Source organism: Pectinophora gossypiella, chromosome 14 (assembly GCF_024362695.1).
Source record: "Pectinophora gossypiella chromosome 14, ilPecGoss1.1, whole genome shotgun sequence".
Lineage (NCBI taxonomy): Eukaryota > Metazoa > Arthropoda > Insecta > Lepidoptera > Gelechiidae > Pectinophora > Pectinophora gossypiella.
The window spans coordinates 9,371,006-9,397,026 of NC_065417.1; the positions used below are offsets into that span (position 1 = coordinate 9,371,006).

The 26,021-nt window shown below is 39.1% G+C and overlaps 1 protein-coding gene across 3 annotated transcripts in view; it reads left to right on the forward strand.

The window, feature by feature from the left end:
• LOC126372847 (zinc finger homeobox protein 4) overlaps positions 1–9,293 on the forward strand; it is a 48,709-nt gene extending 39,416 nt beyond the window's left edge. For 2 of the 3 annotated variants that reach the window (XM_050018746.1, XM_050018747.1), the window contains 2 exons: positions 225–2,917; positions 4,243–9,293. In XM_050018746.1, coding sequence (XP_049874703.1) covers positions 225–2,917; positions 4,243–7,083 — 5,534 coding nt within the window. In that variant the 3' untranslated portion in view covers positions 7,084–9,293. The remainder of the gene's footprint in view (positions 1–224; positions 2,918–4,242) is intronic. The other variant, XM_050018748.1, reaches the window with a different exon arrangement.
• The last annotated feature ends 16,728 nt before the right edge of the window (positions 9,294–26,021 follow it).

Here is a 26,021-nt window from a genome sequence, read left to right on the forward strand (position 1 = left end):
CAACAAACGTCCGTACCGAACAATAGTCAGCTTCATTTATAGAAATAATCTTTTTTGTAGATAAATCTCACGTAGACGTAGGTTGGCATTGTGGCCTTATAGTGTACAGATCAGTATCCATTCGCGTCGCAGATTCCGTAGGGAAAGGTTCTGTTACCACTTAAGTTTTGTTTATGTAAATTTAGTAAATAAGTAATTCTAATAATATTTTTATTTGTCACCAGATAACAAAGAACTCGTCGACCAGAAACCTGAACTGACTCAAGAGCAAAAGATGATGCGCTTTTTGGAACAACAGCAACAACAGCATCAACAACAACAACAACAGTCTGCGCAACAGCAGCAAAGCTCAAATGATAAAGATGAAGAGCGGGAAACACCTGGACCACACGCGTGTCCTTACTGCAACTTTAGCTGTGGAAGCGAAGTACGACTGCACGCTCACGTCACCTCTATACACGCGGACACAGCAAGACATTTCATCTGCCCGCTGTGCCAAGATGCATTCAAAGATCGACCGGCGCTCGAGCGACACGTTATGCAAATTCACTCAGTTAACTCTGAAGGTTTGCAGAGGCTATTGCTACTCGTCGATCAAAGTCACTGGCTGAATGGAGGCGCTCAGGCGCAAAGAGAAGAATCCCGACAAGGCGATGAAGATCGTGAAATCTCCTCGCCTCGCTCTGAAGGCAGTGCGGATGGTGAAACAGAGAGATGCTCTACTTGCAATCGCACATTCCGCAATGTAGATGAACTTTGTCAACATCAAAATGAATCCGGCCATCTAGAACTGAAACAAACGCCACAAGGGCCGGGATACTTCTGCTGGAAGAAAGGGTGCAATCGCTACTTTGATTCGGCTCATGCGCTGCAAAACCACTTTAGAGAAGCGCACGCTCGCAATTCAATCGCGAATATGTCCGTATCTGAGAAACACGTGTACAAATACCGATGCAACCAATGTAGCTTAGCTTTCAAAACAATAGAAAAACTGCAACTACATACACAGTATCACGTGATACGAGATGCCACCAAATGTGTTTTATGCGGTCGAAGCTTCCGATCTGTACTTGCCCTACAAAAACACGTAGAGACTTCCCATTCTGAACTTTCTGAAGAGGAAATGGCTGCATTTAAACGTAGCCTTGCTTCTAACCCTTTGCTACAAGCTAATCAAGGCACAGCACTAGATGTAGCTACCGCTGAATTATTGCGTAAAGAAGCCCTACGAACTCCGGAAGATGAGCTGGGAGAACTAGAAGACAGAGACTCTAGCGCCACCGCCGCGGATGAGTCTGGTCACAATGACGCTGAAAATTCTGATGACTCTATCATTTACAAAGATCAACAATTCCTTGAAGACTATTTGAATTCACAAGCTATGGCAGAAGATTCTTATAATGATCCAAATAGAAAATACAAATGCCATCGGTGCAAAGTGGCTTTCACTCGCCAGTCTTATTTGACAGCTCACAACAAAACACTACTCCATAGAAAAGGTGAGAAGCTTACTTACCCCATGGAGAAATACCTTGACCCTAACAGACCATTCAAATGTGATGTGTGCAAAGAATCATTCACACAAAAGAACATCTTACTTGTTCATTACAACAGCGTGAGCCATTTGCATAAATTGAAGCGAGCCATGCAAGAACAACAGAATAATAACAACCCTCCTGTTTCGCCCGGGGCGGGCTCAGCGCCCTCTAATTTGACACTCACTCCTAAGAGCACGTCGAGCGAGGAGGACGATCGTAAACGTTACAAATGTAATATTTGCAAAGTTGCGTATACGCAAGGTAGCACACTGGACATACATATGCGGTCGGTTTTACATCAAACACGCGCGGGTAAGTTGCAAGAATTAGCCGCTGCCGGCCACGTGGACTTGTCGCGGCCCCTAGTAGAGCAGCCGGACAGAAACGACCCCGCCAAAATCTTACAAGACGTTTTGTCGCCGAAAAATACATCCCCTTCGTCGACTAGCAGCGGGGGTCCTCGTTCCTCACCCCCCGCGCGCCCAGGTAGCCCGCGCTCCCCTCGCGCAGGTAGTGCTGCGTGCGAGCGCTGCCACGCGTCATTTCCTAGCGCGGAGCTACTCGACGCACATCGTGCCACCTCATGCCCGTTCGGCGATGCGCGGGCGCATTCGCCGCTAGGTGACGCTGAGGCAGCTGCACTTGACGAGATGGTAGCCAAGGGCAACCCGCCCAAGAGAAACTCGCAAATGTATAAACAACTTCTAGAGACCTTTGGCTTCGATCTCGTCATGCAATACAATGAAAATCAACGGCGCAAGTTACAAGAAGAGCGCGAAATGGCACGTGCTCCGAGTCCTCCGCCGCCACCGCCGGAAGAGAAGCCTCCGGATGGTGAAATAAAGTCGACATGTCAACATTGTAACAAGGAGTTTTCTAGTGTGTTCGTGTTAAAGACTCATTGTGAAGAAGTGCATAAAGATAAAGTTCCGTTGGAATTTTTGGAGCAATTTGCGGAACAATTCAAGTCGGAGTATGAGAGGAAGTCTGGTGCACCTAACTCGCCGCGGGCGGCGTCACCAGCGCCTCAGGGTGACAGGTCACCGTCACCCCGCGGGGAGAACAACAACTACAATGAGAACGGGAGCGGACAGGGTGATGCGCAACAGGCTGGAGCCTTGCTTGCTGCTCAAGTTCAGGAGATGCAGGCTGCGCTGAATATGCTGCAGCTGCAGCAGCAGCTGGGCCAGCTGCACCCGATGGTGGCCCAGATGTTGTCTCTGGGGCTGCCGCTGGGCCTAAACATGGGCGCGCTGGCGGCCATGAACCTGCAGCCGCCTCTAGTGCCGCTCATGCTGCCGCCGCCGCCCTTCGACGGGATGCCCTTCGCACACGACGCGCAGATGAAACAACAACAGATCTTGCAGCAACAGCAACAGGTTAGTTACTTGTAATCTATTTTATCAATTTCTACAAATCAATATCCATTAATTCGTTTGAATTAGTTATCAATAATGTAGACAAGTGAGACGTATAGTATGTTAGGTAGTGTACTTTGTGCTATTAAAAATTGTCGTAATTATATACTTATTCATTTACAGTGTTTGTTATAACGACTTTTCTTACTTCTCGTAATTTCGATTTAAATATAGTTAATTCATGGGGTCTTATTATAATAATGTCATGACATATGTATGTCTTTCAACTACATATTATTGAATCAAAGATCTAACGTGCCACTCAGTATAAATATATCAAATGTACACCACCACTTTACAAAATATGTAAGAATATAAATTATTTACATAACATGGAATCTAATTTAAATATCCGGTCGATAATATATGGTTTCGCTTGAGAAATTTTATATTAAAATTATGTTACTATATAAACTATAAAGTTTGAAGAAATCAATATAAAACCTTTTGAAGTCACGTGGCATCTGTAATTACATTCAATAATAATAAACTACTTTTTATATTTTCGTCGTTATCGGGAATAACGTTACATTTTATTACTTATTGAAACTCTTTTGCTAATCCTAAAATGCTGCTAACATACATGTATTACCAGCTGTAAATACGATCTCATTTCAAAATTGCTTGATCATTCGTATAATATACCTATAAAGCTTTGGCTAGATATTTGACGCGTATAAGTCGTTATAATATTTACGTCTCAGAGGCGTAATCGAACTCATATGTTGTCTTATATTTGTTCAACGATCACGAATTTACTTTGTGATCATTTTCGATGTTACTTTATATTTGGTAGGGCGCCTGATACCTCATATTGAAAGATAAGCAAGTCGATTGAACGTTAGCTATCTGTTTGCACAAAGCAACAGAGGGTCTATTGTTGCTCGACTTGGGTCCAAGTATTATTGTTAACGAGTCCTGTTATTATTCAAAGTTACCTGCACTCGTTGAGTGGTAATATGGACATGTGAACCTTTTCATTTAAAGCTATATTCTTTAAAGGAAAAAAGGGTTTTTTTTTTTCATTTGAAATAAATGTACATGCTTTTAATTAAATAAAATAGTGTGATAAAATAATGTCTATTACTTATTTTAGATTTTTAAAATAGAAGTACATATAATTGAACTAATCGAGTTGGTTATTTAAATAATTAAAAAAAACATGTTTCATCGTTGGCAAATAGGCACAAAAAACATGTTTAAAAATCACAATGATATAGGAACTAAGATTTAAGACAAAATAATGACTACGAAATCAGTATTTTTAATGCAATCTTCTGTTTCAGGCAAACGCTGCAGCGGGACAAAAGAGAGCTCGCACTCGCATCACCGACGACCAGTTGAAGATTCTACGAGCCCACTTTGATATCAACAACTCCCCGAGCGATGAAGCGATCGCGAAGATGGCTAAACAGTCCGGTCTTGCCACCAAGGTAATCAAACATTGGTTCCGGAACACGCTGTTCAAGGAAAGACAACGCAACAAAGATTCGCCCTACAACTTCAACAATCCTCCTTCAACGACGCTCAACCTTGAGGAATACGAGAAAACTGGAGAAGCGAAGGTTACTCCACTAGACTCATCTGCCAGTTCTGATGAAGGTAAACCACCACCAGAAAAGAAAGCGAAAATGGAAGACCCTTCCCACCAACAAGAAGTCAAATCTGAACCTAATGACGAGCCAACGATGGAAGAAAAATATAACTCTTACGATGACAGACATCAGGAAGACAAAAGCTTCGTCTTTCCTCAAGCACCATCTCAAAGTCCAGCACCGAGTATGATGAGCTCGGATCTTCCTCAGAACATGTCGCGATCTCAGTCGCCCACTCATATGTCTCTAAATTCTTTGATACAATCCCAGCTCGATTCCATTCCGGCTACGAGTATACCTCAGCCGCCTCATCCATCTATGCTACCACCAAAAATCAATCCGAATTTCACGTCCCCAAACTCCGCGCCCCCGAACGTCCTACCTTTGACCCCAAATCGCAGCCTCAGTCCTGGCAGGGGACCGGCCGATTTCGGACTTTCCGGGGGCAACTCGAACGGATCCAACAGCTCGGGGTCTTCTGGCAAACGCGCCAACAGAACTAGGTTCACTGACTATCAGATAAAAGTACTACAAGAGTTTTTTGAGAATAATGCATATCCAAAAGACGATGATCTAGAATACCTGTCGAAACTATTAGGACTGAGTCCAAGAGTAATAGTGGTTTGGTTCCAAAATGCTCGTCAAAAGGCAAGAAAGGTTTATGAAAACCAACCAGCTGCGGAGCCACCAGCGGGAGCTACGGATGATGCAAATAGATTTCAACGCACTCCGGGCTTAAATTACCAGTGCAAGAAGTGCCAATTAGTATTCCAGCGTTATTATGAATTGATAAGACATCAGAAAACTCATTGTTTTAAAGAAGAAGATGCCAAACGCTCGGCTCAGGCGCAAGCTGCTGCTGCTCAAGTAGCTGCCACATTGAGCAGCGAAGACTCGAACTCCAGCACTGTAGAACATCACGCTCCTCACGTGCCAGTCTCCCCTGCGCCGCCTCGCACCCCGACTCCGGCGACAGGTAATTATCCGGTATCGCCAGCTCCTCAAGCACCCCTAACACCAGTAACTCCTCTATCGCATCAACCTCGTGATGACAAAGATGGAAATTTTCAATGTGATAAATGTAACCTAGTCTTCCCTCGATTTGATCTTTGGAGAGAGCATCAACTTGTTCACATAATGAACCCAAACTTATTTCCCACTTATCCACCGGATTCCCCTTTTGGGATCTTACAGCAGCATGCACAACTGCAGCAGCTAAACGCTACGCTTGGTGGTGACGAGGCACGGCACCCTTTAGTGGCAGCGCTAAACCAACAAGTTGCCAAAAGAAAATTTGATGAGTTTGAAGAGACGGAAACTGGAGATCAACCAAAAGATAAAAGACTAAGGACAACTATATTGCCTGAACAACTGGACTACCTCTACCAAAAATACCAAATTGAATCAAATCCTTCACGGAAAATGCTTGAAAATATTGCAAGAGAAGTTGGATTAAAAAAACGAGTGGTACAAGTTTGGTTCCAAAATACACGAGCACGTGAGAGAAAAGGACAGTTTCGAGCGCATGCGCAGGTAATAAATAAACGTTGTCCCTTTTGTCCGGCATTGTTTAAAGTAAAGAGCGCACTGGAGAGCCACCTAAGTACAAAACATGCTGACCAATGTGCGCGTGGCGAAATCAATGTTGACGCATTACCTGACGAAGAGTTAAGCACTGAATCTACTCCAAGTTTTGGCTCCCAACAAAGTGACCGGCAGCAAAATTTTTCCCAAGCGGGGGCTCCCATGTTGCCCCCTATTTTTCCACCCTTTCACTCAGACATGGAGAAATTTATCAAGCAGTACAGTGAGGAGTCAATGAAACGTTACGTTACTGAGCTACAAGCGCACGCCGCTGCACAACAGAACGGTGGCAACAACGAGGCAACTGAAAGACGATCAGAAACTGGAAAGTCGGAGATACCATTAGATCTCAGCAAGCCCGTCGATCTCTCCCGACCGGGGTCAGACGCCGACGAGCGCTCAGACACGGCCTCCGAGACCATGGAGTTCTATGAGGAAGACGACCCCACCTCGCCGGCACCGGGCCAGCAGCACCAGCGCCCTCCCGGAAAACGCTTCCGCACCCAGATGTCCTCCTTACAAGTTAAAATCATGAAGTCCTTATTTAACGATTACAAAACTCCCACAATGGCAGAGTGTGAAGCCCTCGGGCGTGAAATTGGGCTGCCCAAACGAGTCGTTCAAGTTTGGTTTCAAAACGCGCGAGCTAAAGAAAAGAAGGCTCGCCTAGCGGCCGGGCTGACGGAGGTATCTGACGCTCCACCACCAGAGGAGTGTCGTGTGTGTGACTTCAAATACAGTCACAAGTACTCAGTGCAAGACCATGTGTTCACCCGCGGCCACATCGCGGCGGTGCGCGCGCGCCTCGAGAGTGGCGCGGGCGGCGGCGACGAGAGCACGCTCGCGCTCATGCAGATGGCGGCGCGCCTGGAGAGTGGCATCGGTGGCGAGCTGCACAACGCGTTCCTGAGGCCACAGCTCGCTGGCAACGGTGAGTGCACCACTTGATCGCGGCCCGCGTCGCCTAGAGCTCTCGAGCCCTATGCGACTCCGGACTCGATAACGTAGACATGTAGATGAACCTCGCAGCGGCGAGTTTCGCTCGATTGAGAACAATCTGCTTCTGTGATGAACCCCGTCAGTCGCGGATCGAGCGAAACTTATTAGTGCCGTGACGGTCGTTGCCCTTTTCCTACTAGTGAGTCCTTTTGTATATAATGCTTAGTTCTACGTGAAATAGTTGAGTGTTATCCCTATGTAGTGTTGGTATTTTATGTGTAGAATAAATCTTGGATTATACATATTATCGATTGAACATACCGAGAAGTAGATTTTGAAATAGACATAACTATCATCCGATAAATATGCGCCAAGTCGGTTGGTCTGATGCGAAAGGTAATGGCGGCACGTACGCGGCCGATTCAATCTCAGAAATTATTTCGTAATTCAAATAATTACTAAGTATAGCTGGAAGCGTGGCAGCAAGACCGAAATAGTAAAAAATATTTCTCAATCTCGTAATGATAATATGAGTTTAAATTCGGTGTGAAATTGATTGTTTCTTTTTTTCTGAAAATTGTGAAGTAGGTTTTAGGTGGAATGATGTTAGTTTCATTGACGCCGGCGCACGTAGACTCGGTCGGCGCAGGTTGTCGGCGCGGGGCGTGCCGGCGCGAGCGCGTCGGTGGGCGGCCGCTCTAACCCGCCACTATTCAAATGCAAACGAAACACAACAATGGTAGGAGTTAGGACGCGTGAAGGACGTCGTATATCTAATGGGACCGATCTGACGCACATGCATTTTGCTCCACATGAATAATCAATTATTCAAATGACGCCAATCAAAAATACTTTCTCGGAAATTCTACAAGTCCATTGTTTTCTCTTATTGATTTATTCTCCGCATTGAAAACCAACACCACGTAGCGATATAGACTAGTAATCTGTTGCATAATATTATTCTTCCTAGTTGTTCATATTTAAAACTCCTATTAGGTGTAGCGACTTGTCGATTGTTGTAGGATTGTAATGAAAACCAAATTATATATTTTAGAGAATTTAAAACGTTTTAGTTATTATGTAAAGTCATAGCGAAGCCTGAAGTCTATATTACTATTTAAATAAGGTGCCTTGTAGGACCCGAGTGCTTTGTAAATTATTCTCTGAGCTCCACTGTAAATAGTTAAACGTGTAAAAGTATACTATTAGAGGTAATGATAGTGCGCTGTAAAGTTGTCTCCGACCGCTGTTCGTAATGTGTATTACGATGGTATCTATATAATATAGGTAGACATAAATATATTCTTTGTTTCGTAGAGGCATCTTAAGAACTTGTGATATAACTGTATCTTTTAGTTTACTTCGCATATGCGTCAAAGGGCGCGAGGCTTGAAGCACAAAAATACATACAGACATAACATAGAAGTTTGTCGAGTTTTACATAATAATGTGGTGTTTCGTGTGGGGTCGCCGGCTGCAGTTTTACTATTCTCCATTCGCATTTACATAAGAGTGGTTCGAAATTGGGGAGTTAGGCGATATGCAAATATTTTCTTCAAATTTAAATGTGTTGTCGCCTGCGCGCGCGCACTGCGCCGCACGCGCCGCGGGGCCCCCTTTATGTGCTTCTATTTATTATGTGGAAATTTCAGCTCCAGTGCTCTATCGTCTTGAGACGCGTATACGTTTCTAATGCAAATCTTACACTCGATAATCGCGAATACAACGCGACTTTATTTACTCGCTCCCTACAATATTGATGTTATTTTGATACGCATGTTTTTATTTGCATATCGCTTGTTATTATTTTCTTTACCGTTTTGTTATGTTTGTATTTATTTTTGTTCTTTAATTTTATTATTACTTTTGTTTCATTTAGATTTGTTTGTCCATCGAGACAAACGTATGCATTGATTTTTGTCTCCATTACGACTTCCAATAATTTTATTTTAATTTGTATAATTTAATTTTAAACTAATTAAGTGCGATCTGCATTTACTGTTGTTCAGATATTGTTTTAAAAAAGTTATTTGAAACAAAGTTCAGTGCCAGCCAGTGAAAGAATTTCTTTGGTATTATATTATCGGCGGTAAATCTACCGTCTATTAGCTGTAGAAAGATTGAAAGTCTTGTAAACTGAATAGTATTATTATAATTATTATCTACAGTTATTATATTTGCAGAATTCGTTGAAATAAATGCAATATTTATATTATTGATTTACTTTTTTTTTTGTTTATGTTTCCTTTGTTCCTTTTCCTGAGTTTTTTTTATTTAGTTTTTGTGCAAGAACGCTTCATGCAGAAAGTAATGTGGGCAACAAAAAGTGGTTAAACAAAAATAGTTTTGGGTGGATTTTACGAAGGTCTCCTGCTAAGGGGCTAAGAACTTAACGACTTATTTAAGGGCAGGTGAACATTGTGAACTGTTGAAATAGTACCTTTACAATAGCTATGAGAGAATACCTGGGCAAGGTAAAACAAAGATTGCTTTTGTCTATATTCATTTGCAAGCGTTAGACGTCTGAGATGAGAGACAAAACATTTTTTTAGCTAGTATAACTCTGCATTCATTTCCGCTTCGTGGGAGGTGCTGTATAAACGACTGCATACCTAACTTATGTAGACACCTTGCAGGTAATGCAGTACAGATTGCTAGTTTATATATAATCATTCAGATTACAAGATAACTATATTTAATATTTCAAATAACGATCGGAACGGCACGCTGCTGCTCTTTATCGCATTATTTATTTTATACATTAGGCATAAACATACTATTATATAGAACGTCCAATTCAGTACAATTAGTGATTATATTTCAATACAGATAATGTTTTATAATAGCTTCAAAGCGCGGTACTAGTCAGATCTGTTAAAGCATATAAGCCAGTGTTGTGATGTTCATTAACATAGTGATGTAGCAGTCGAGATAAGGCCCCTCAATTCTGTGCTATTTAACTCCACTTAGATCACGTCTGTTGTAAATAAACAAACTACAACAGAAAAGATAGAAAACTGAAAAAAAGTCATAGATAATGACTATCACGTGCTTTACAGGTTTTTGTCCGGTTTACGACAACAGATTTGCCCCCTTTTACATGGGGCTTATATGATATATATTATATGGCCTGGCAAGGAGTGGGTGTATATTTTATACAACCTATAAATGTTGTGTTAAAAGAATGTTCTGTTAGACCTAACAGAAAGCTCGATGAAGCGTGGGTACTTAGTTCATCTTGCGTTGGATGTATTTCTGATTACACCAATAGAGAATATAGTCATAAGCTTATGTTTATATTAAAACATATAAGGTAAGGTAGGAAAAAGGAAGGGGAGGCCTTTGCACAACAGTGGGATCTTGTAGGCTAGATTAGATTAGAAGGTAAGGTAGAGCTAGCAGAGGAAGACCTAGAAAGAAGTACATTGACCAAATTGGAGATGTCCGTAGAAAGGTTCAGTACGATCTACTCTGAACCGACGTGCGTGTATGAAAAGATTGATGAATGTGGAGGAAGCAAGAGAAGTGTGTCAGGATCGAAGCAAATGACATTCCATAGTCTCTGCTTACCCCGGTGGGAAATAAGCGTCAGTTTATGTATGTTAAAAATATAACGAAAGGCGGACACAGCTCTGAAAATCTCTTCCAGACAATCTTGCTTGTTGTGAACAGAAATTGTAGAATGAAACATTAAATTTATAGGGACGCTATCGAATAATTAGAAATACCAATACTTAGTCGCATAAGCTGTTTATCTATGTAGTTTACCTACACAGAATTTAAATAGTATTCGGACAACATGACACACAAATACATACCTACCTACATCAATTGCAGAATAATCAGGCTAAAGTCAAAAAAGGGTGTTAGAAAACCAACTTCATTGTTGATGTAAGTATTATTTAGGATACCTTCAGACTGTACGTCACACGCCGTGGTGGATATGGCGCCTTGGATCTTGGCGGCGCAACCTTTGTGCCCTAGTGATATAGGGCCCTTACCTGACATCTACAACATTGGTACACATAATAAGCAGCATCCAAAAATATAGGTTATTTCAGGTAGGTATTTAGGTATGAAATGAGAAAGAAATGTACGGAGGTACTTGCGTAGGTAGTGAGTTGTAGGCTGATTACCAATTAATCTCGTTTCATTTACGTCGATAGAAAACCAAGCAACCGTACCTCCTTTCTAACAATACTATGCCGTAAGCGATAGGTAGGTATCACTGCCCACGAACCTTTACCTTAATCGACAGACAATACGTAATTTTACCTAGTTTTTTTGATTCCACTCGAGAACTGATTACAAAAAATATTAAATTACAAAACTACAAAGGCTGTAGAAAAACTCCCGTTATCGAACCAACTAATTATTTCATTGTATTACACAATACCAGTACCTAGTAGGTTTAAGACGTGCTTGCAAGGAACGACGCTTTTTGTGGATTCCGTACAAATACAAAAGGTGTTTTTTGTGGAATTCAAGTATCATGGTAAGTAGGTAGATCGATTGAAGGGCGACTGATCAATCACAGTGGCGGAGTGTTGACAAATTGGTTAATACCCTACTTGATCAGGGACGAGTACAATGCAGTAAAGTCGATAAAAATAACCATATTTACATTAGTATCCATAACTTCATGAATTATCATCTTTTTAGACTTAATTATTTCAGTTTTAATATACGTAAGTATAAGTAGAATTACAATCACTATTACGGAATGTTGATTATTTTTTTGTTAAATTTTAATGACGTCATCAGTTTTAAAATCACAAAACAGAAAATGACCTTACAGATTTTGTTATAGTAATTATAATTGCAGTTGAACTTGAAAATTTAGACAGCGCGTACATTGCGGAAGAATTTTGATCTGCTTTCAACGTTAGTCAGAACTCAACAATATATAGAAATCTAGATATTTTATATAGTTACCATAACATGGAACAGAAAATCATATACTTGCGAGCATAACTCAAATAATGTAACATATATATAACCAATATGTTACGTAGTAGTAATTTAAGTAGGTATCCACAGTTAAATGGAAAATCTCCGATACTGTTTTCGACCTACATGATTTTAAAATGCGTAACAAATAAAAGCGTAGCTATCATAACTAACTCATCATCCTCCTGCCCTTATCCCACTCTAGGTGGAGTCGGCACTATATGTACCTATTCCTCTTCCATTCATTTCTGTCAGTTATCATCTCAGAACTCACACCTTTCACATACATATCCTTCTTTACACAATCCATACACACCTCTTAACCTACCCCTATATCCATCTACATGCATTCTCATAACTTTCTTCGTTATACTTATGCCTTTCATCCGTCTTAATTACCTACATGCCCATGCTATAATGGTGCTAATTCCTGTAAATACCATCTAATTTTATTTTAAGTTATATCTGTCCTTTTCTTATCCGCCGAAAAGGAAAGGGACGGGTAATCGACAAGCATAAAATTTATGGAACACACGTCAATTTTAAGCACAAATCTAAACCAACCGTCTAAAAATTTTACGTCAGTCAATAACCCGACACATTAATTTACTCATTCTTCCTAAAATTAAGAGCTGTGAATCATTCGTCCCTTTCCTTTTCGACGGATACGAAAATGACGGATATAACCTAAAATAAAATTAGGCGGTGTCTGCAGGAATCGGGGCCAATATCTACCTGAATTTTAAAATTTAGTCAGGGAATACCACAAATAGCATTCTCGATTCTTTAAAATTGATTAGTGAATCTTATAGTGACAGATTACCAATAGGTACATGTTTTATAATACCTACTGGTACAGTCATGAGCAATATAATGTACTCACTTTAGGAATCTGTCGCAATAACATATTTGAAATTTAGTGAGACTTACAGTTCATTTTGTTAAAAAAGTTAATGTGACATGGTACGCTGTATACATATTAATGCTCGTGACCGTACAGGCGTCATATTTGTATATCCCTACGATTTAAGTGCCTATATGCCAAAGCAACACTCTATAAGTACCTATTTTTTTATCTAATTAAAACATAATCGATTGATTGATGCGATTTGATATTATGCTAATGAACGTCACAACGCTAAGTAGGTTACTTACTTTAACAGATCTAATTCTTACCGCGCATTGAAGCTATTGTAAAATGTTATCCTTATTGAAATCATCCCCCTAACATTATCCCGTTTTCACAGGGTGCCTAACCTGAAGATTAGACAGGTCCGGTTTTTTACAGAAGGGACACATACCTCCGAAAATGAATTTCTCGAAAATGTGTATTTCCTCTCGATGTTTTCCTTCACCGCTGAGCACGTGATAATAAATTTATGATCTAAGCCTGAATTCGGGAAACGATTTCAAAAATCATAGGTAGGTAAATATAGCGAAGAAAAAATCAGCCCCATACACTTAGGTTAGGTCACATACCTCCGAAAATGCATTTCTCGGAAATGTGTGTCTCCTCTCGATGTTTTCCTTCACCGCTGAGCACGTGATAATCATTTATCATCCAAACATGAATTCGAAAACAAATTCGACAATCATTGGTTTAGACCTATGCTGGATTCGAACCTGTGACCTCCAAAGTTGACGCAAGTGTTGTACCGACTGGACTACCACGGCTCATTATTATCCTTATTGAAATATAATCACTAATTGTACTGAAGTAGTCGTTCCGTTTAATACCTACAGCTATTCTATTTTTTTACATCGTGGCCTAAATCACGTGTCGAACAAATTCTGAAACAGTCCAATACCTATTAAGCAAAATCCTTTATCAAGACACACGTCTCTTTTATCAAGGTTATAAAAAAGTTAGAAATGGAACAAAAACACTGTTTTTTCCGGGGTTTTAAAATGAGACACGTAGGTAAATTTTCTTTTAAACTAAGGCCGTAAAATAAAAAATAAATATTGTCATTTGAAATGACCTTTACACGTTAAGTAAACAATATTATAGACGAAAAAATTCTACCCATTTGAGTTGTACTCCACAATATTAGCTATCATACCATTATCTAGCAAAATTTTACGCTCGTATGCCTCTACCAGAACCCATTCAAAATTATTGGTACTTATTCGGCAAGGAATAGCAAAAACCCGACTATCAGTAAGTAATCGTTTCGATGGCCGATTTTTTCTATAAAACTGCAGATAGTGCAACTTTAAGGAATTACCTCGACATTTTACATTATGTTGCTAAAAACACTCTTAATCGTACTACTATTTCGTGTTAGGCGTAAGATGAATCCATTTTAATAATACTTGTTTATGAGGTAGGGTAGCATGCGATCGTTGTTGTATGATCTAATAGTTCAAGTTATCAAATCGCATTTACTTTTACCTGCGCAAATGTCAAATCCGTCGATGTGGCCATTTTATCCCCCCTGGATTGATATAAGATAATACCTATTAGGGCTGTCACCGTTTGATACATCATATCTTTCTCTATTTTCCGGCCAAGTAGTTAATTTCATCTGAGGAAACCTGCAATAGTTATTTCGATTTTTTTTTTTAATTTCTAATTTAAACATTATCAGTTTCTCTCCATTTTTAGCCAAAGCGGAAATTCATATAGGTAGTAGGTAGGTAGGTGACCTACATACCACCCAGGTACCTACTAACCTATTTCTATTCGTAGCGTATGAACTTCATTCGTATTTCTTCATCTTAGTGTAAGGAGTCAAAGAGAGAAAAACGCATTTCAGTAAAATGTTCTACTTATTATTAAGCAATTTATTATTATTACGAATTGTGATTTACAAATCAACACACCTTCGAGCAGCCGGTCGATACTAATTTAGCCTCTGACCGTCACCTCTGTAAGTAAACTAACATCTACCTCCTACGTCTAAACGTTACGAGGTTGAAGTATGGATATGAAGGTAATCCATGGTGATGGAGCTGCAAATTCCGTTAAATTGTAATCCAAGGGCGGTCGGGCGGGGGCGCGGGGCGCGGGACGGCGAGTCACGTCGACGCGTCCCAACCCATTACCCGCTCCAAACCGTATCGACAAATAACCGCCAATTATTGGATCGCTCTACAATCTTTTTACAATTTCTTCTCCGTCCAGCGTTATTATATTTCTATTAAGCCTTTTTTGTAATCAAACTACTAATGATTCGATTCCATTTCCTAGGCGGACGTGCCGTCTCCGCGATGTTAATGACACTAGGTAATTAGATCCGGATGGTTCGAGGGCGTTGACTTGCGGTGCCCGACCGGTAGATAATGGGCAAGTGTCAATTTTACTTAAAATATGGTAATTTACAACGGTCGCCATTTTGTTGGTAGACAAATAGAAGAAACAACGCTAACGAACGATGCTCGGCACGCTTGTTATCGACACGGACAAAAATAGGCCAACTCAACGTTGACAGCACTTTGACAAGTTGTTTGGCTTTGCTTAAGGACGTTTTTGTGGAAAAGGAAAATAAACAAGCTTTAATTTTCAACGTCTATTTACTACTTTCGAAGCTTTTAAAATTATCAACGACGACGGTAGGTATTAGATATGTAACAACACTTAGATGAAAACAGACCATGATTCAGGTCAAGGTAGGCCATGACACGTACTCGTATGGTATGACGGCTAGTTATATTTAAATCATCTCACCAATAAGCTAAGTACCTATCTAGTTATGCAGGTGCCTATAAGCCACTTAGGTACCGCACATCCGCTTCCCCTTCTACTAAATAGAAGATAGATAGTCTAGATAAATGCACAAAAGTAGGTGAAAATAGAAGGTAGATGGCTACCTCTCCACCTTTTATGAAATTCTTCTTTATTCTAACCGACCACGGCGACAGACAGGACACTGCATACAAAAATTTCGTTCTTACCGTGTGCCACTTTACCCTGTGCGTACGAAACAGACGGTCCTCGCGCACTCCCTTACTCCTTAACAACTCACGGCTTAAAAAGTCTAAAGTGGCCTCCATTGTAAGGTAAATCAAGCTCGCTCCAAGCTCGTACTGGTGCGGGGCGGATAGTATCATTGCCTATTCTATGGAGAGGCCCAAATAAAGGTAATGCTTTATAACTTAACTATGAATGTATAAGAAACAGAAATACGTAAGCCTTTCGTGACTCCAGCAAAGCAGCGTGGCATCTTCCAATTAGAAGTTCAATCACCTGTCAACGAAGTGTGGTGGAACAGAAAAACGACCATTATGCCAGCAGTCATGATTCAATTTGACAATTTGAGATGGGACCAACATTATCAGTCCGAACTTCTGTCTGAACTACGAGACAAATCACGACTCTGCTTTTTAGAACGATAATTATATTTCAAATTTCCCTAACGAAAACCACGCTTTAATTGATAATCAAGAGACTCAAAACCTTCAATTAAGGAATTGTTTTAAAATAATATTAAATGAAGGTACCATAGAGATTCTCAAATCAAACTTTCCACAACTTATAGATATCCTGTAACATTCATAGAGAACAAAGAATGTGAGAAAACTTGTGAGGTTAAATACATATAAGTACGTAATTTGAGATCTGTTCGTATGATAACAAGTACTTACCTAGGTAGTTAAGTATGCATATTAGGTCTAAAAGCCTATTTTTACAGATTCCAAACAATATCTTTATCAAACTCTACATTTTTCTCTCATTGTTGAGCGATTTTTTAGACCAAATCTTACATAATATTTACTACTTTTAGTAATTGAATTGATTAACTAACGTATATATATAAATGTACCGCTGTAATATCGCTGTTATAAAATCCTAAAAGAGGATGAATGTGCGAAGAGAATAATGCTTAGCGCGTTTACCTATCGCGCAAAATAGCGAGTTAACAACTAAATAACAGGCCTAAGGCTATACACCTATTTATTACTGGTTGTACTCGGAGAATAGGAAGAGAACGTCTCATTATTCTGTATTAGAGTCGTGATTATTATTTTAATCGTTTGGCTAACAAAGGAAACAAAGAGAGATTAGTAGTAATTATATGTGGTTGGCTGTACTCGTGACAGTTGGCTCTACCACGGGCTTTAAGTAGCACGGCGGTGATAGCGCTCTCAGCTTGTTTGGATCGTTTCTTTGATATTAGATACAAGAACAACCTTATAGACGCCTTGAAGAAATTGCTTTAAGTGATACGGACCTCAATATTGCTAAGTAAGTCTTCTATTATCTCTGGAATATAATGGCTAGTTTCCAAGTAGTCAAATCAGTTATATTTTACTAAACCTCAAAACAGGAAATTACTAAGTATGGAATTTGTATGAAGACGCACACTGTGACGTCATAGAAAAACGTGATGAAATGTCAGACTTATTATTACGTTTTTCTTGATTAAAATTCATAAATAAGTTAAGTAGTTAAAAGAAAAATGATTTTCTTTAGTTTTAGACCTGTCTTTATTTAGTAATCAGAATTTGAATCTAGTTTGTTATTTATTTTAAATCCAGTACACGACCCAATTGTTAAAGATGTAACTCACGTGTTATCCAAAAAGGGCTATCACTGTTTTTTTTTTGTTTTTCTGCATTTTAAGAGCTTGTGGCTTAGTAGCACTTATTGGAAATGATCTACAAAGTTAAACAAGTTATACAAAGTTTATAGGTACGGTTAGTCTGTAGATGGGTCTGTTTTCAAGCTTTTTCTTATTTCTGACGGCAGCCAAGCTCCCGGCCATTGACGTCTATGTCAGTCGTTCTAGAGCAAATTCCAGAGAACTTCAGACTATTTGACAATATACAACAGACTTGGCGACGAGCCCAGATGCCTTCGCCAACCCGCAGCAAAACATAGGTTGGTTAGGGTATGTAGTTCTCAAAAACTAGAGGTGTTTATAGATACCTAAATATAATACATTATATTGACCAAACTACTGTTAGATAGAAAAGAACCGGTCGACCTAATGTCAACTGATACATCACTATACTAATGCACGTGACAACACTGGCTTACGTACTTTGACAGATCTAATTCTTACCGCGCATTGAGGCTATTGTAAAATGTTTTGTAATACCTAAGTACAATCATTAATTTACTAAACTGGTCGTCCTGTTTAATCCTACGTTCGATATAAAATAGGTATATTTCAACATGCCTATAATCAACTTCGTCGTCACATACATACTTTAAATCACGCGTATTTCCCACCGGGGTAAGCAGAGACTATGAAATTCCATTTGCTTCGATCCTGAAACACTTCTCTTGCTTCCGAAAAAGTAAGATGATTCAATGCTTAGGACGGCACGTTAACCGTTTGGAGGGCACCAACCTGCAGTGGAGCAGCGTGGTGGAGTATGCTCTATCTCAAGTTGATTGAAGGGAGGTCGTGCCCAGCCCATACAAGGTGTTAGTGACATCGTAACGAAAACTTTAAGGGGTGATACAGACCATGATTCTGAGTTGATATCTATTGGAATTTTCCGTCGCAAAATTTATGTTTTTTTTGCGACGGAAAATTCCACTTGATATTAACTCAGAATCATGAGCTGAATTGTCCCCCTCAGTGTTCGCTACGATGTCACTAACACTCTATATAGAGTGTTTATGTTACCTTATGTAATATTGTACAATAGGATAGGTATAAATATACAAGGTAGATATCGCTGGTACGTTATGCATATTCAACATGCTATATAAGTATCGATAACGTCATAGTTGGAACTATTTAATAGGGCTAGGCGACGCCTGTATTAGTTAAAACCTTGCCCTAGCCTAATTGTTACGTTACGAGTACATGCAGTCATTATAACCAGCTTTATTTATAAATCACGTTTCTCATTTATCTTTGTATTAACAGTGGTAATTTTCCTATTATTAAACAAGTATTTACTAACAAATTTATTTACAAATACTTAGAATTATTGAGGACAGAAGAGGCAAGATGATTGGACAACTAATAAGACACGTTGGATTTATTAAAAGCTTCATAGAAGGAAAGAGAGAAAGGGGAAGACCAAGAAGTGCTTACATGGAATATATTAAAGAAAAGGTTAACGTCGTGTCTTATAGGGAAGTCGAGGAATTGGCTTTTGATAGACTGGAATGGAAAATGCTACACCGACAAGAGCGTGGCTCTTAAATAGATGATGATGAAACAAGTATTTATAATTTTATTCTTACATCTACTTACTGTAGGGTAGCCCAGTTGCATAAGGTCGCTGGATCGAATCCAGCACGGGCCTAAACCTATGATTTTTGAAATCGTTTCCCGAATTCATGTTTAGATCATAAATTATTATCACGTGCTCAGCTGTGAAGGAAAACATCGTGAGGAAACCCACATACCCGAGAAATGCGTTTCGGAGGGTTCTCTATTGTATTCCCTAAAATTTCTTATCCTACTTTTTATTTTCCTTCACATTTTAGTCCTAAGTATCGAATGTCCTAATGATCCTAGTCCAATTTTGTTAACTCCTAGTGTTCATTGCCCTATTTTTTTTCATCCTAATGATGGTAAGCCCTAATGTCCATAGTTACAATCGTTTATATTCCTAAAATGTATAGTCCTAAATAAAATGTGAAGGAAAATAAAAAGTAGGATAAGAAATTTTAGGGAATACAATAGAGAACCTTCACCGCCGCCTCTCGGCCCTTCGGGCCTCGATGGTCACAAGTAACCTAACCCACTCGGCTATATGGCAGGGGGCTCGCTTTGCTCGCCCCCTGCCATACAGCCTTCGTAACCTATATCTACAGTGTCGGGGTGCCGCGAATTTCCGTGCTCGCTTCGCTCGCACCCGTGACTGCTGTCGTTACGAAACAAATCTTCACCGCCGCCTCTCGGCCCTTCGGGCCTCGATGGTCACAACTAACCAAAATATGTCAAATAGATCATATAGGGAATGAAAAATTCGGAATTTCAAACTTTAGGGACATTAATATTAGAACTAAAGAATATTAGGACAAGTATTACGGTAGGATAATCAATATTTAGGATGATCGAACATTAGTACAATTAAATATTAGGAAAATGATGTTCGGAAAATCGACTTTAGGACTATAAACATTAGGAAATACAACAGGCCCCCGTTTCGGAGGTGTGTGACCTAACCTGTACTGGGTTTTCCCTTCGCGTGTTGGAAGGTCAGATAGGCAGTTGCTTCTATAAAAAACCGGACCTGTCAAATCTTCAGGTTAGGTAACCGGACCCTGGGAAAACGGAATAACTCTAGAGAGATGATGCAATTTTATCAATACTTGTCGTCAAATTCTGCATACAAATGTATTTTTTTAGTAAACAGCCGATCGTACTAATATTTGTTTAGCTTTCCTGTAAAAGAGGGATCTTCTTGCATCATATAGTCGACCGCTTAATATAGGTACTATCGCGTAGAGTGCAAAGTTGAAGTATGAACTATTTGCTCAAACTTGTATGGCGCGCGTTTCGCGTTCACTTACCCGGGCCCCTTCCAACGTCTTTCTTCTATTCCGTGGATGTACCCACCAATGATGCTTCCTAACCAAACCACCATTCAATATGCAATCATCTTTACACTACCTATTTAACCCTTTCTACTACGGTGTCTGCCCTAAGAGAAGCAACCACTTGCTTGCACTTATACTACTGTGTCTTCTACGAAAAAAGTCTCTATTTCGTAACTTTTAGTGAATGACTTCGCCTTTACTTTTTCAAAGTTTTCCAAAGCTGTAAGCACTAACAAAGTGGCACATTCCCGTCAAGTAGTGCGGTTACGGCTCGTGCAGTCGGATATTTTCATTACCGCGATAAATACAAGGACCGAGCCAATCTGAGCCGCCTTATTGAGGGTTGCGCCTTAATTACATTCTGTTACTAAGCTTGTAACGGTGTGAGGAATTCCTTACTTTAATACTTGTACGGTACATGGTTAGATGATAGATTTCTTCTTTATTTTGCGGTATGAGTAACACACTGTTGAGTAGAATTATATTATAATACTTTCCTACCTGGATTGAAACTAAGTAGCTTGTTACATTCGAATGTTATTTTTCAAAAAAGGCGACGATACGTTAGTTCCTTATTAATTTGCATAATACTATACTATTGTCATTCATTGAGTAGGACTACTAGGCATCTAAGGGTGGTACTAATAAACTAAAAAACTAAACTCAGCTTCGATACTGCCCTCAAGATCATGTCAATATGACAGTTCTTATATAAAAAAAGGACTTGAGCATAATCTTGATGACAGTCTCAGCTGAGATTAGTTTATTTATACCACCCTTATATAAAAACAGGGAATTGAGCATGATCTTGATGACAGTCCCAGCTGAGATTAGTTTAGTAATACCAACCATAGAGACAAATCTCCGCAATAGACACTAGTGACAAAATTCCAAGAGGTAGTGGTACAAATAGATAACTTTTAAGTTAGCCTCTGATTTTCATTTCTGATATCTCGAAATGTAGAGCGTCAACTCTACATATTTTGAACGTTGACAAATATTTCCGTTTCATTTTTATACTTGGCCTTCCTCTCAATTTCCGTCTGCATTTTAAGGATTCTAGAACGTCGTCACATCTAATTTTCGATTGTTATTTGACTGACGCCAACCAAACAAGTTCGTAACATAATCATTGAGGTATACATAGCAAACTTGCCATATGAAAATGTATATAGGCTGAAAAATAAACACTTACGAATGTAAATATTATAGATAACGCAAAGTTACGTGCATAATAAGTGAGCTTGCTTGTCGCCCTCCATATTTGAGCTACACGTAGGTACATGAATACAGAGCGTGTGCCATCACCCGCGGTATACGCCTGCCACACTTTGATAGTCAGATTCACTTGATTTGCAGCTGCTACCATTTATAATCGATTCCGTCTGTACTTTATATTCCTTGCATATTAAATGAGCGACAAAATCGTCACAAATTACCTTAAGATTTGACTGTGAGATGTATTTATGCTCGTTCGAACAATCGAATTCATAGTGGAAAATTTCTGTATCCCTCATTGAGAGTGTTCCACCTCCTGATAATGTAATGGGAGAATAGTTTATGGTAAGCGAACCAAAAATATCATGTGCGCTATTCGTTGGTAATAAAACTTATATTACCTATACCTACAAGTGTCTTGTGCAGTGACCACTTTGTAACCTGATAGAAGAAGCGATTAAATAGAAAAATAATGTTATAGTTTGAAATTCCTTGCGTGATAGTAACGTTCATAACATATTTTTTGAAAAGTATATTAATGTTAGATAAACTTGGTAGGAAACGTTGTGAGAACAAACAAATCACGCTTCAGTTAACGGCTGGTAATACTTAGTTGAAACTGTCCCTACATTAATTTAAGCGGGAATCAGTGCTCAGTGTCCACACGCCTAAAATGTTGCTTGTTCGCTTGTCAATAAGTTATCCAATGGTTGCTCATACTTACATAAAATAATAATAAGTGGATGCATAAACAGCGTATATACGTCCCACTGCTGCGCACAGGCCTCTCCTTAGTCAACCGTAAGGGGTATGGAGCATACTCCACCACGCTGCTCGACTGCGGGTTGGTGAAGATGTATTACGGCTAGTAATAGGCAGATACTTGTTTTTATGGGAATCTGGCTGCAAATCAGTTAGTACTCAAAAATATTGTTATTAGGTACATTGGTACCTAAGTAGATACTGTATTTGATGGAACATTATCAGTAGGTAAGATAAAATTAACTCAAAATTCCATTCAATTCCTTTATATTTCTTGCTTTGATGCTAAATCCACATAAACCACTCATTTAAAATAAAAAAATGCTATTTTTTCTACGATCTTGTAAGCTAGATTACTTAGATTAAATTTTCGAAGAGTTCCTAGAACAAGACAAGCATAAATTTTCCCTGGGGCCTATACCCAGCAGTGAGACGTATATAGGCTATTTATGTCATGTTACGTTGTTATCTACAAAACAAATAACTTATTCCACCACCAAGTATAAGCCTACCTATCGACTGACATTATTTTTTTTATTGGTTTTGTTGCTTATTTTTACACAAAAACAGATTTATAAATCTACACGAATAAGATCATTATTATCTTCCGGGTATCACCACAAAGCGCAGTTTTAGCGGCCCATCAGTCAGTAGGAAGGGGCCCGCATGGTCACATCCTAATTGAGGCAGCGCGCTAAATACTAAATAGTGGGATTGGGGCCTATCTGATGGCAGGAGGAAGCGGTCTCTAGGCGACAGCCAGGATATTGAGAATTACCACTGACTGAGGTACTGATCTGACCCTTGGACAGATAATGGTAATGCGATACGGTTATGGTCACTTGATTTAAGCATGTAATGTGACGTCCAATGTATTGATAAATCTTTTTTCTTTCCTTCTATTTTGTGTTGCGTTTCTGATAGGTATTTGTTGTGTAAGGAGAGAAATAACACACTTGTGATTCGTTAGACGGCAATTTGCAACTGGTTTATTTGTAGGCACAAACTCTCGATCCGCGCCGGGCGCAAGGTATACCTATACTATAACTATGCATACATAACAGTTTCGGATTTTAAAGTGGAGTAGACTTCCAGAGACAACAGCATAACAACACACAGCATCGTGCCTATATCCCCGAAGGGGTACGTAGAGGTGTAATAGTTTAACTTTGTAAGGCCGAGGTTTCAGGACACAATATTTACCAATAGGGTTTCGATTTTGAAAGGGCATCCTGTCTCACAAGTATATTACTATATAGGTACCCCACCCACTAGTACCCACTCCTTGCCAATCGCTTGTAATAGAGGGTGATCCATTCATTATCCGAGTACAAATCCTGGAAACCACGTGATATCAATTATCTATGAGCCAAACATGAATTCAAACTCATAAAGTTGAATTAGCAATAAGTACTATGTTTTTATTAAAAGCAACCTAAATAAAGACTATATAGTTTACATAGTAAACATGTATAAATTGTACTTATCATCATCATCTTCCTAGCATTATCCCGTTTTTCACACGGTTCGCTTACGAAACCTGAAGATTTGACAGGTCCGGTTTTTTACAGAAGCGACTGCCTGTCTGACCTTAAAACCCGCTAAGGGAAAACCAGCCCAATACAGGTTAGGTCACATACCTCCGAAAATGCATTTCTCGGGAATGTGGGTTTCCTCACGATGCTTTACTTTACCACTGAGCACGTGATAATCATTTATGATCCAAACATGAATTGGAAAACAAATTCGACAATCATTGGTTTAGGCCTGTGCTGGATTCGAACCTGCGACCTCAGGTATAAATTGCATAAGTAACAAAATAATGTAGTATGTAAATGCTTCAAGTTTCAATATGTTTTAGCAGCATAACATATGAACATAATAATATTATATATAAATTATATTATAATGAACATCATTATGAATATTCAGTCATTAGGCGCGCTAAATAGGTAGTTAATAATGGCTTTGGGGCTTATTTGATGACAGGAGAAAGTCATCCCTAAACGATGCCAGGATATTGGGAATTACCGGAGACGGCTCCTCTTTGTATCTGACCCTCGGACACATAATCATAATGCGAAACGCTTATGGTCACTTGATTTTGTGTTTTGGGGGTTTAGTGTGGCATAAGTAGGTATCTATTATACAAAAAATATTACGTCAAAATATTTACGTACGTGGAGCTTTTAACAAAAAATAAAACATCAAATGTAACTTCCGCAGTAAATGCCTAGTAGTGAATTATTTGAAAATCTTTTCCCAAAATTACAGAAATCTGAATCAATTATTCAACGTGGTATCATGGATAAATTTGTTGAAAGACAATTTAATATTTAATTTAATATCTAATTTAAGAATCTATCTCATTTCACAAAGTGTTATATGGTTGAGGAGAAAAAATTACAAGAAACTGCAACAGCACCACATCTATGAAATCAATGTGGGTATACATTACAAGTTATTTAATAACTGGGGGAACACATTTAATACCAGGCATTTTTATTGTTTAGTTAATCTTTAATCTTATAAGCGTTTTACATAAAGTAAGCTTCATATTCACTTAAATTTATTTTCTGACCAATCCAAAATATTCTTTGGTATTTTTTTGTGAAAATGTATACATAACCCCAGAAAAGATAAATTATTAATTTTCCATTATTTATATTTCATTACTTTTACTTAATAAAAATTTGTGCGACAAAGAAGTCATAAAGCTGTGACATGGCGGTAATTATGTGTCGTTCAAAACGCACTGAGCTGTAAGATGCTCCAGAGTTGCTCCCATTAAACATATTGAGACGAAATATCGCGACCAATTCGAGGGTCCTTCAAACAATATGCTGGCCTCATAATAAGGGCCTTTTGTCCTAAGAACCAGTTCTTTTATTTAGTCCTTTTATTTGGCAAAGGCAACGGGACTTACAATGCGTGTATCAAATCAGAATGCCCCTCGTTTTATAATCCATTCATGACCTCTCAATGCCCCTGGCAAGTTAACTTTAGTTTTAATTAAACGGGATTGTCTTCGCCTGTGAATAATGTTTTTTCAGCCAGTCCCTTTCAGGCTAAAGCCGTTGGTCATCTTTCTTTTCGCCTTTGTCAACGTTTTTTTGTTCCAGCAAGTCCATTTATCTTTGCATCTTTGAAAATGTTCACACGTGTAACGAGTTTGATTAAAATAAGGGACGTAATGCAATTTATATATTCGGATACTAGTAGTCACAAAAACTCAATTTAAAAAAGTAACATTCTCGCATCTTGCTCTCTCGTGCGGGTTGTAAGGTCAATGCCCGACCTCATCATTTTGGTGTCAGGATCAACTTGACTCTAATTCTAAGGAAACATGTTTTTTTAAAGATATAGGTGAAAACTACTGTCATGGAAAAACCTTCACAATCAAAAGAAATATACGTAATTATCTTAAATATCGTTGCACTTACGTACTTACTACGTTACTTACTTATCTATGATATAACACAATTTCCCGTCATCATCACATCACTTATTTAAAAGCCACACTCTTGTTGGTGTAACATTCTCTATGCTAGTTTTTTAGGGA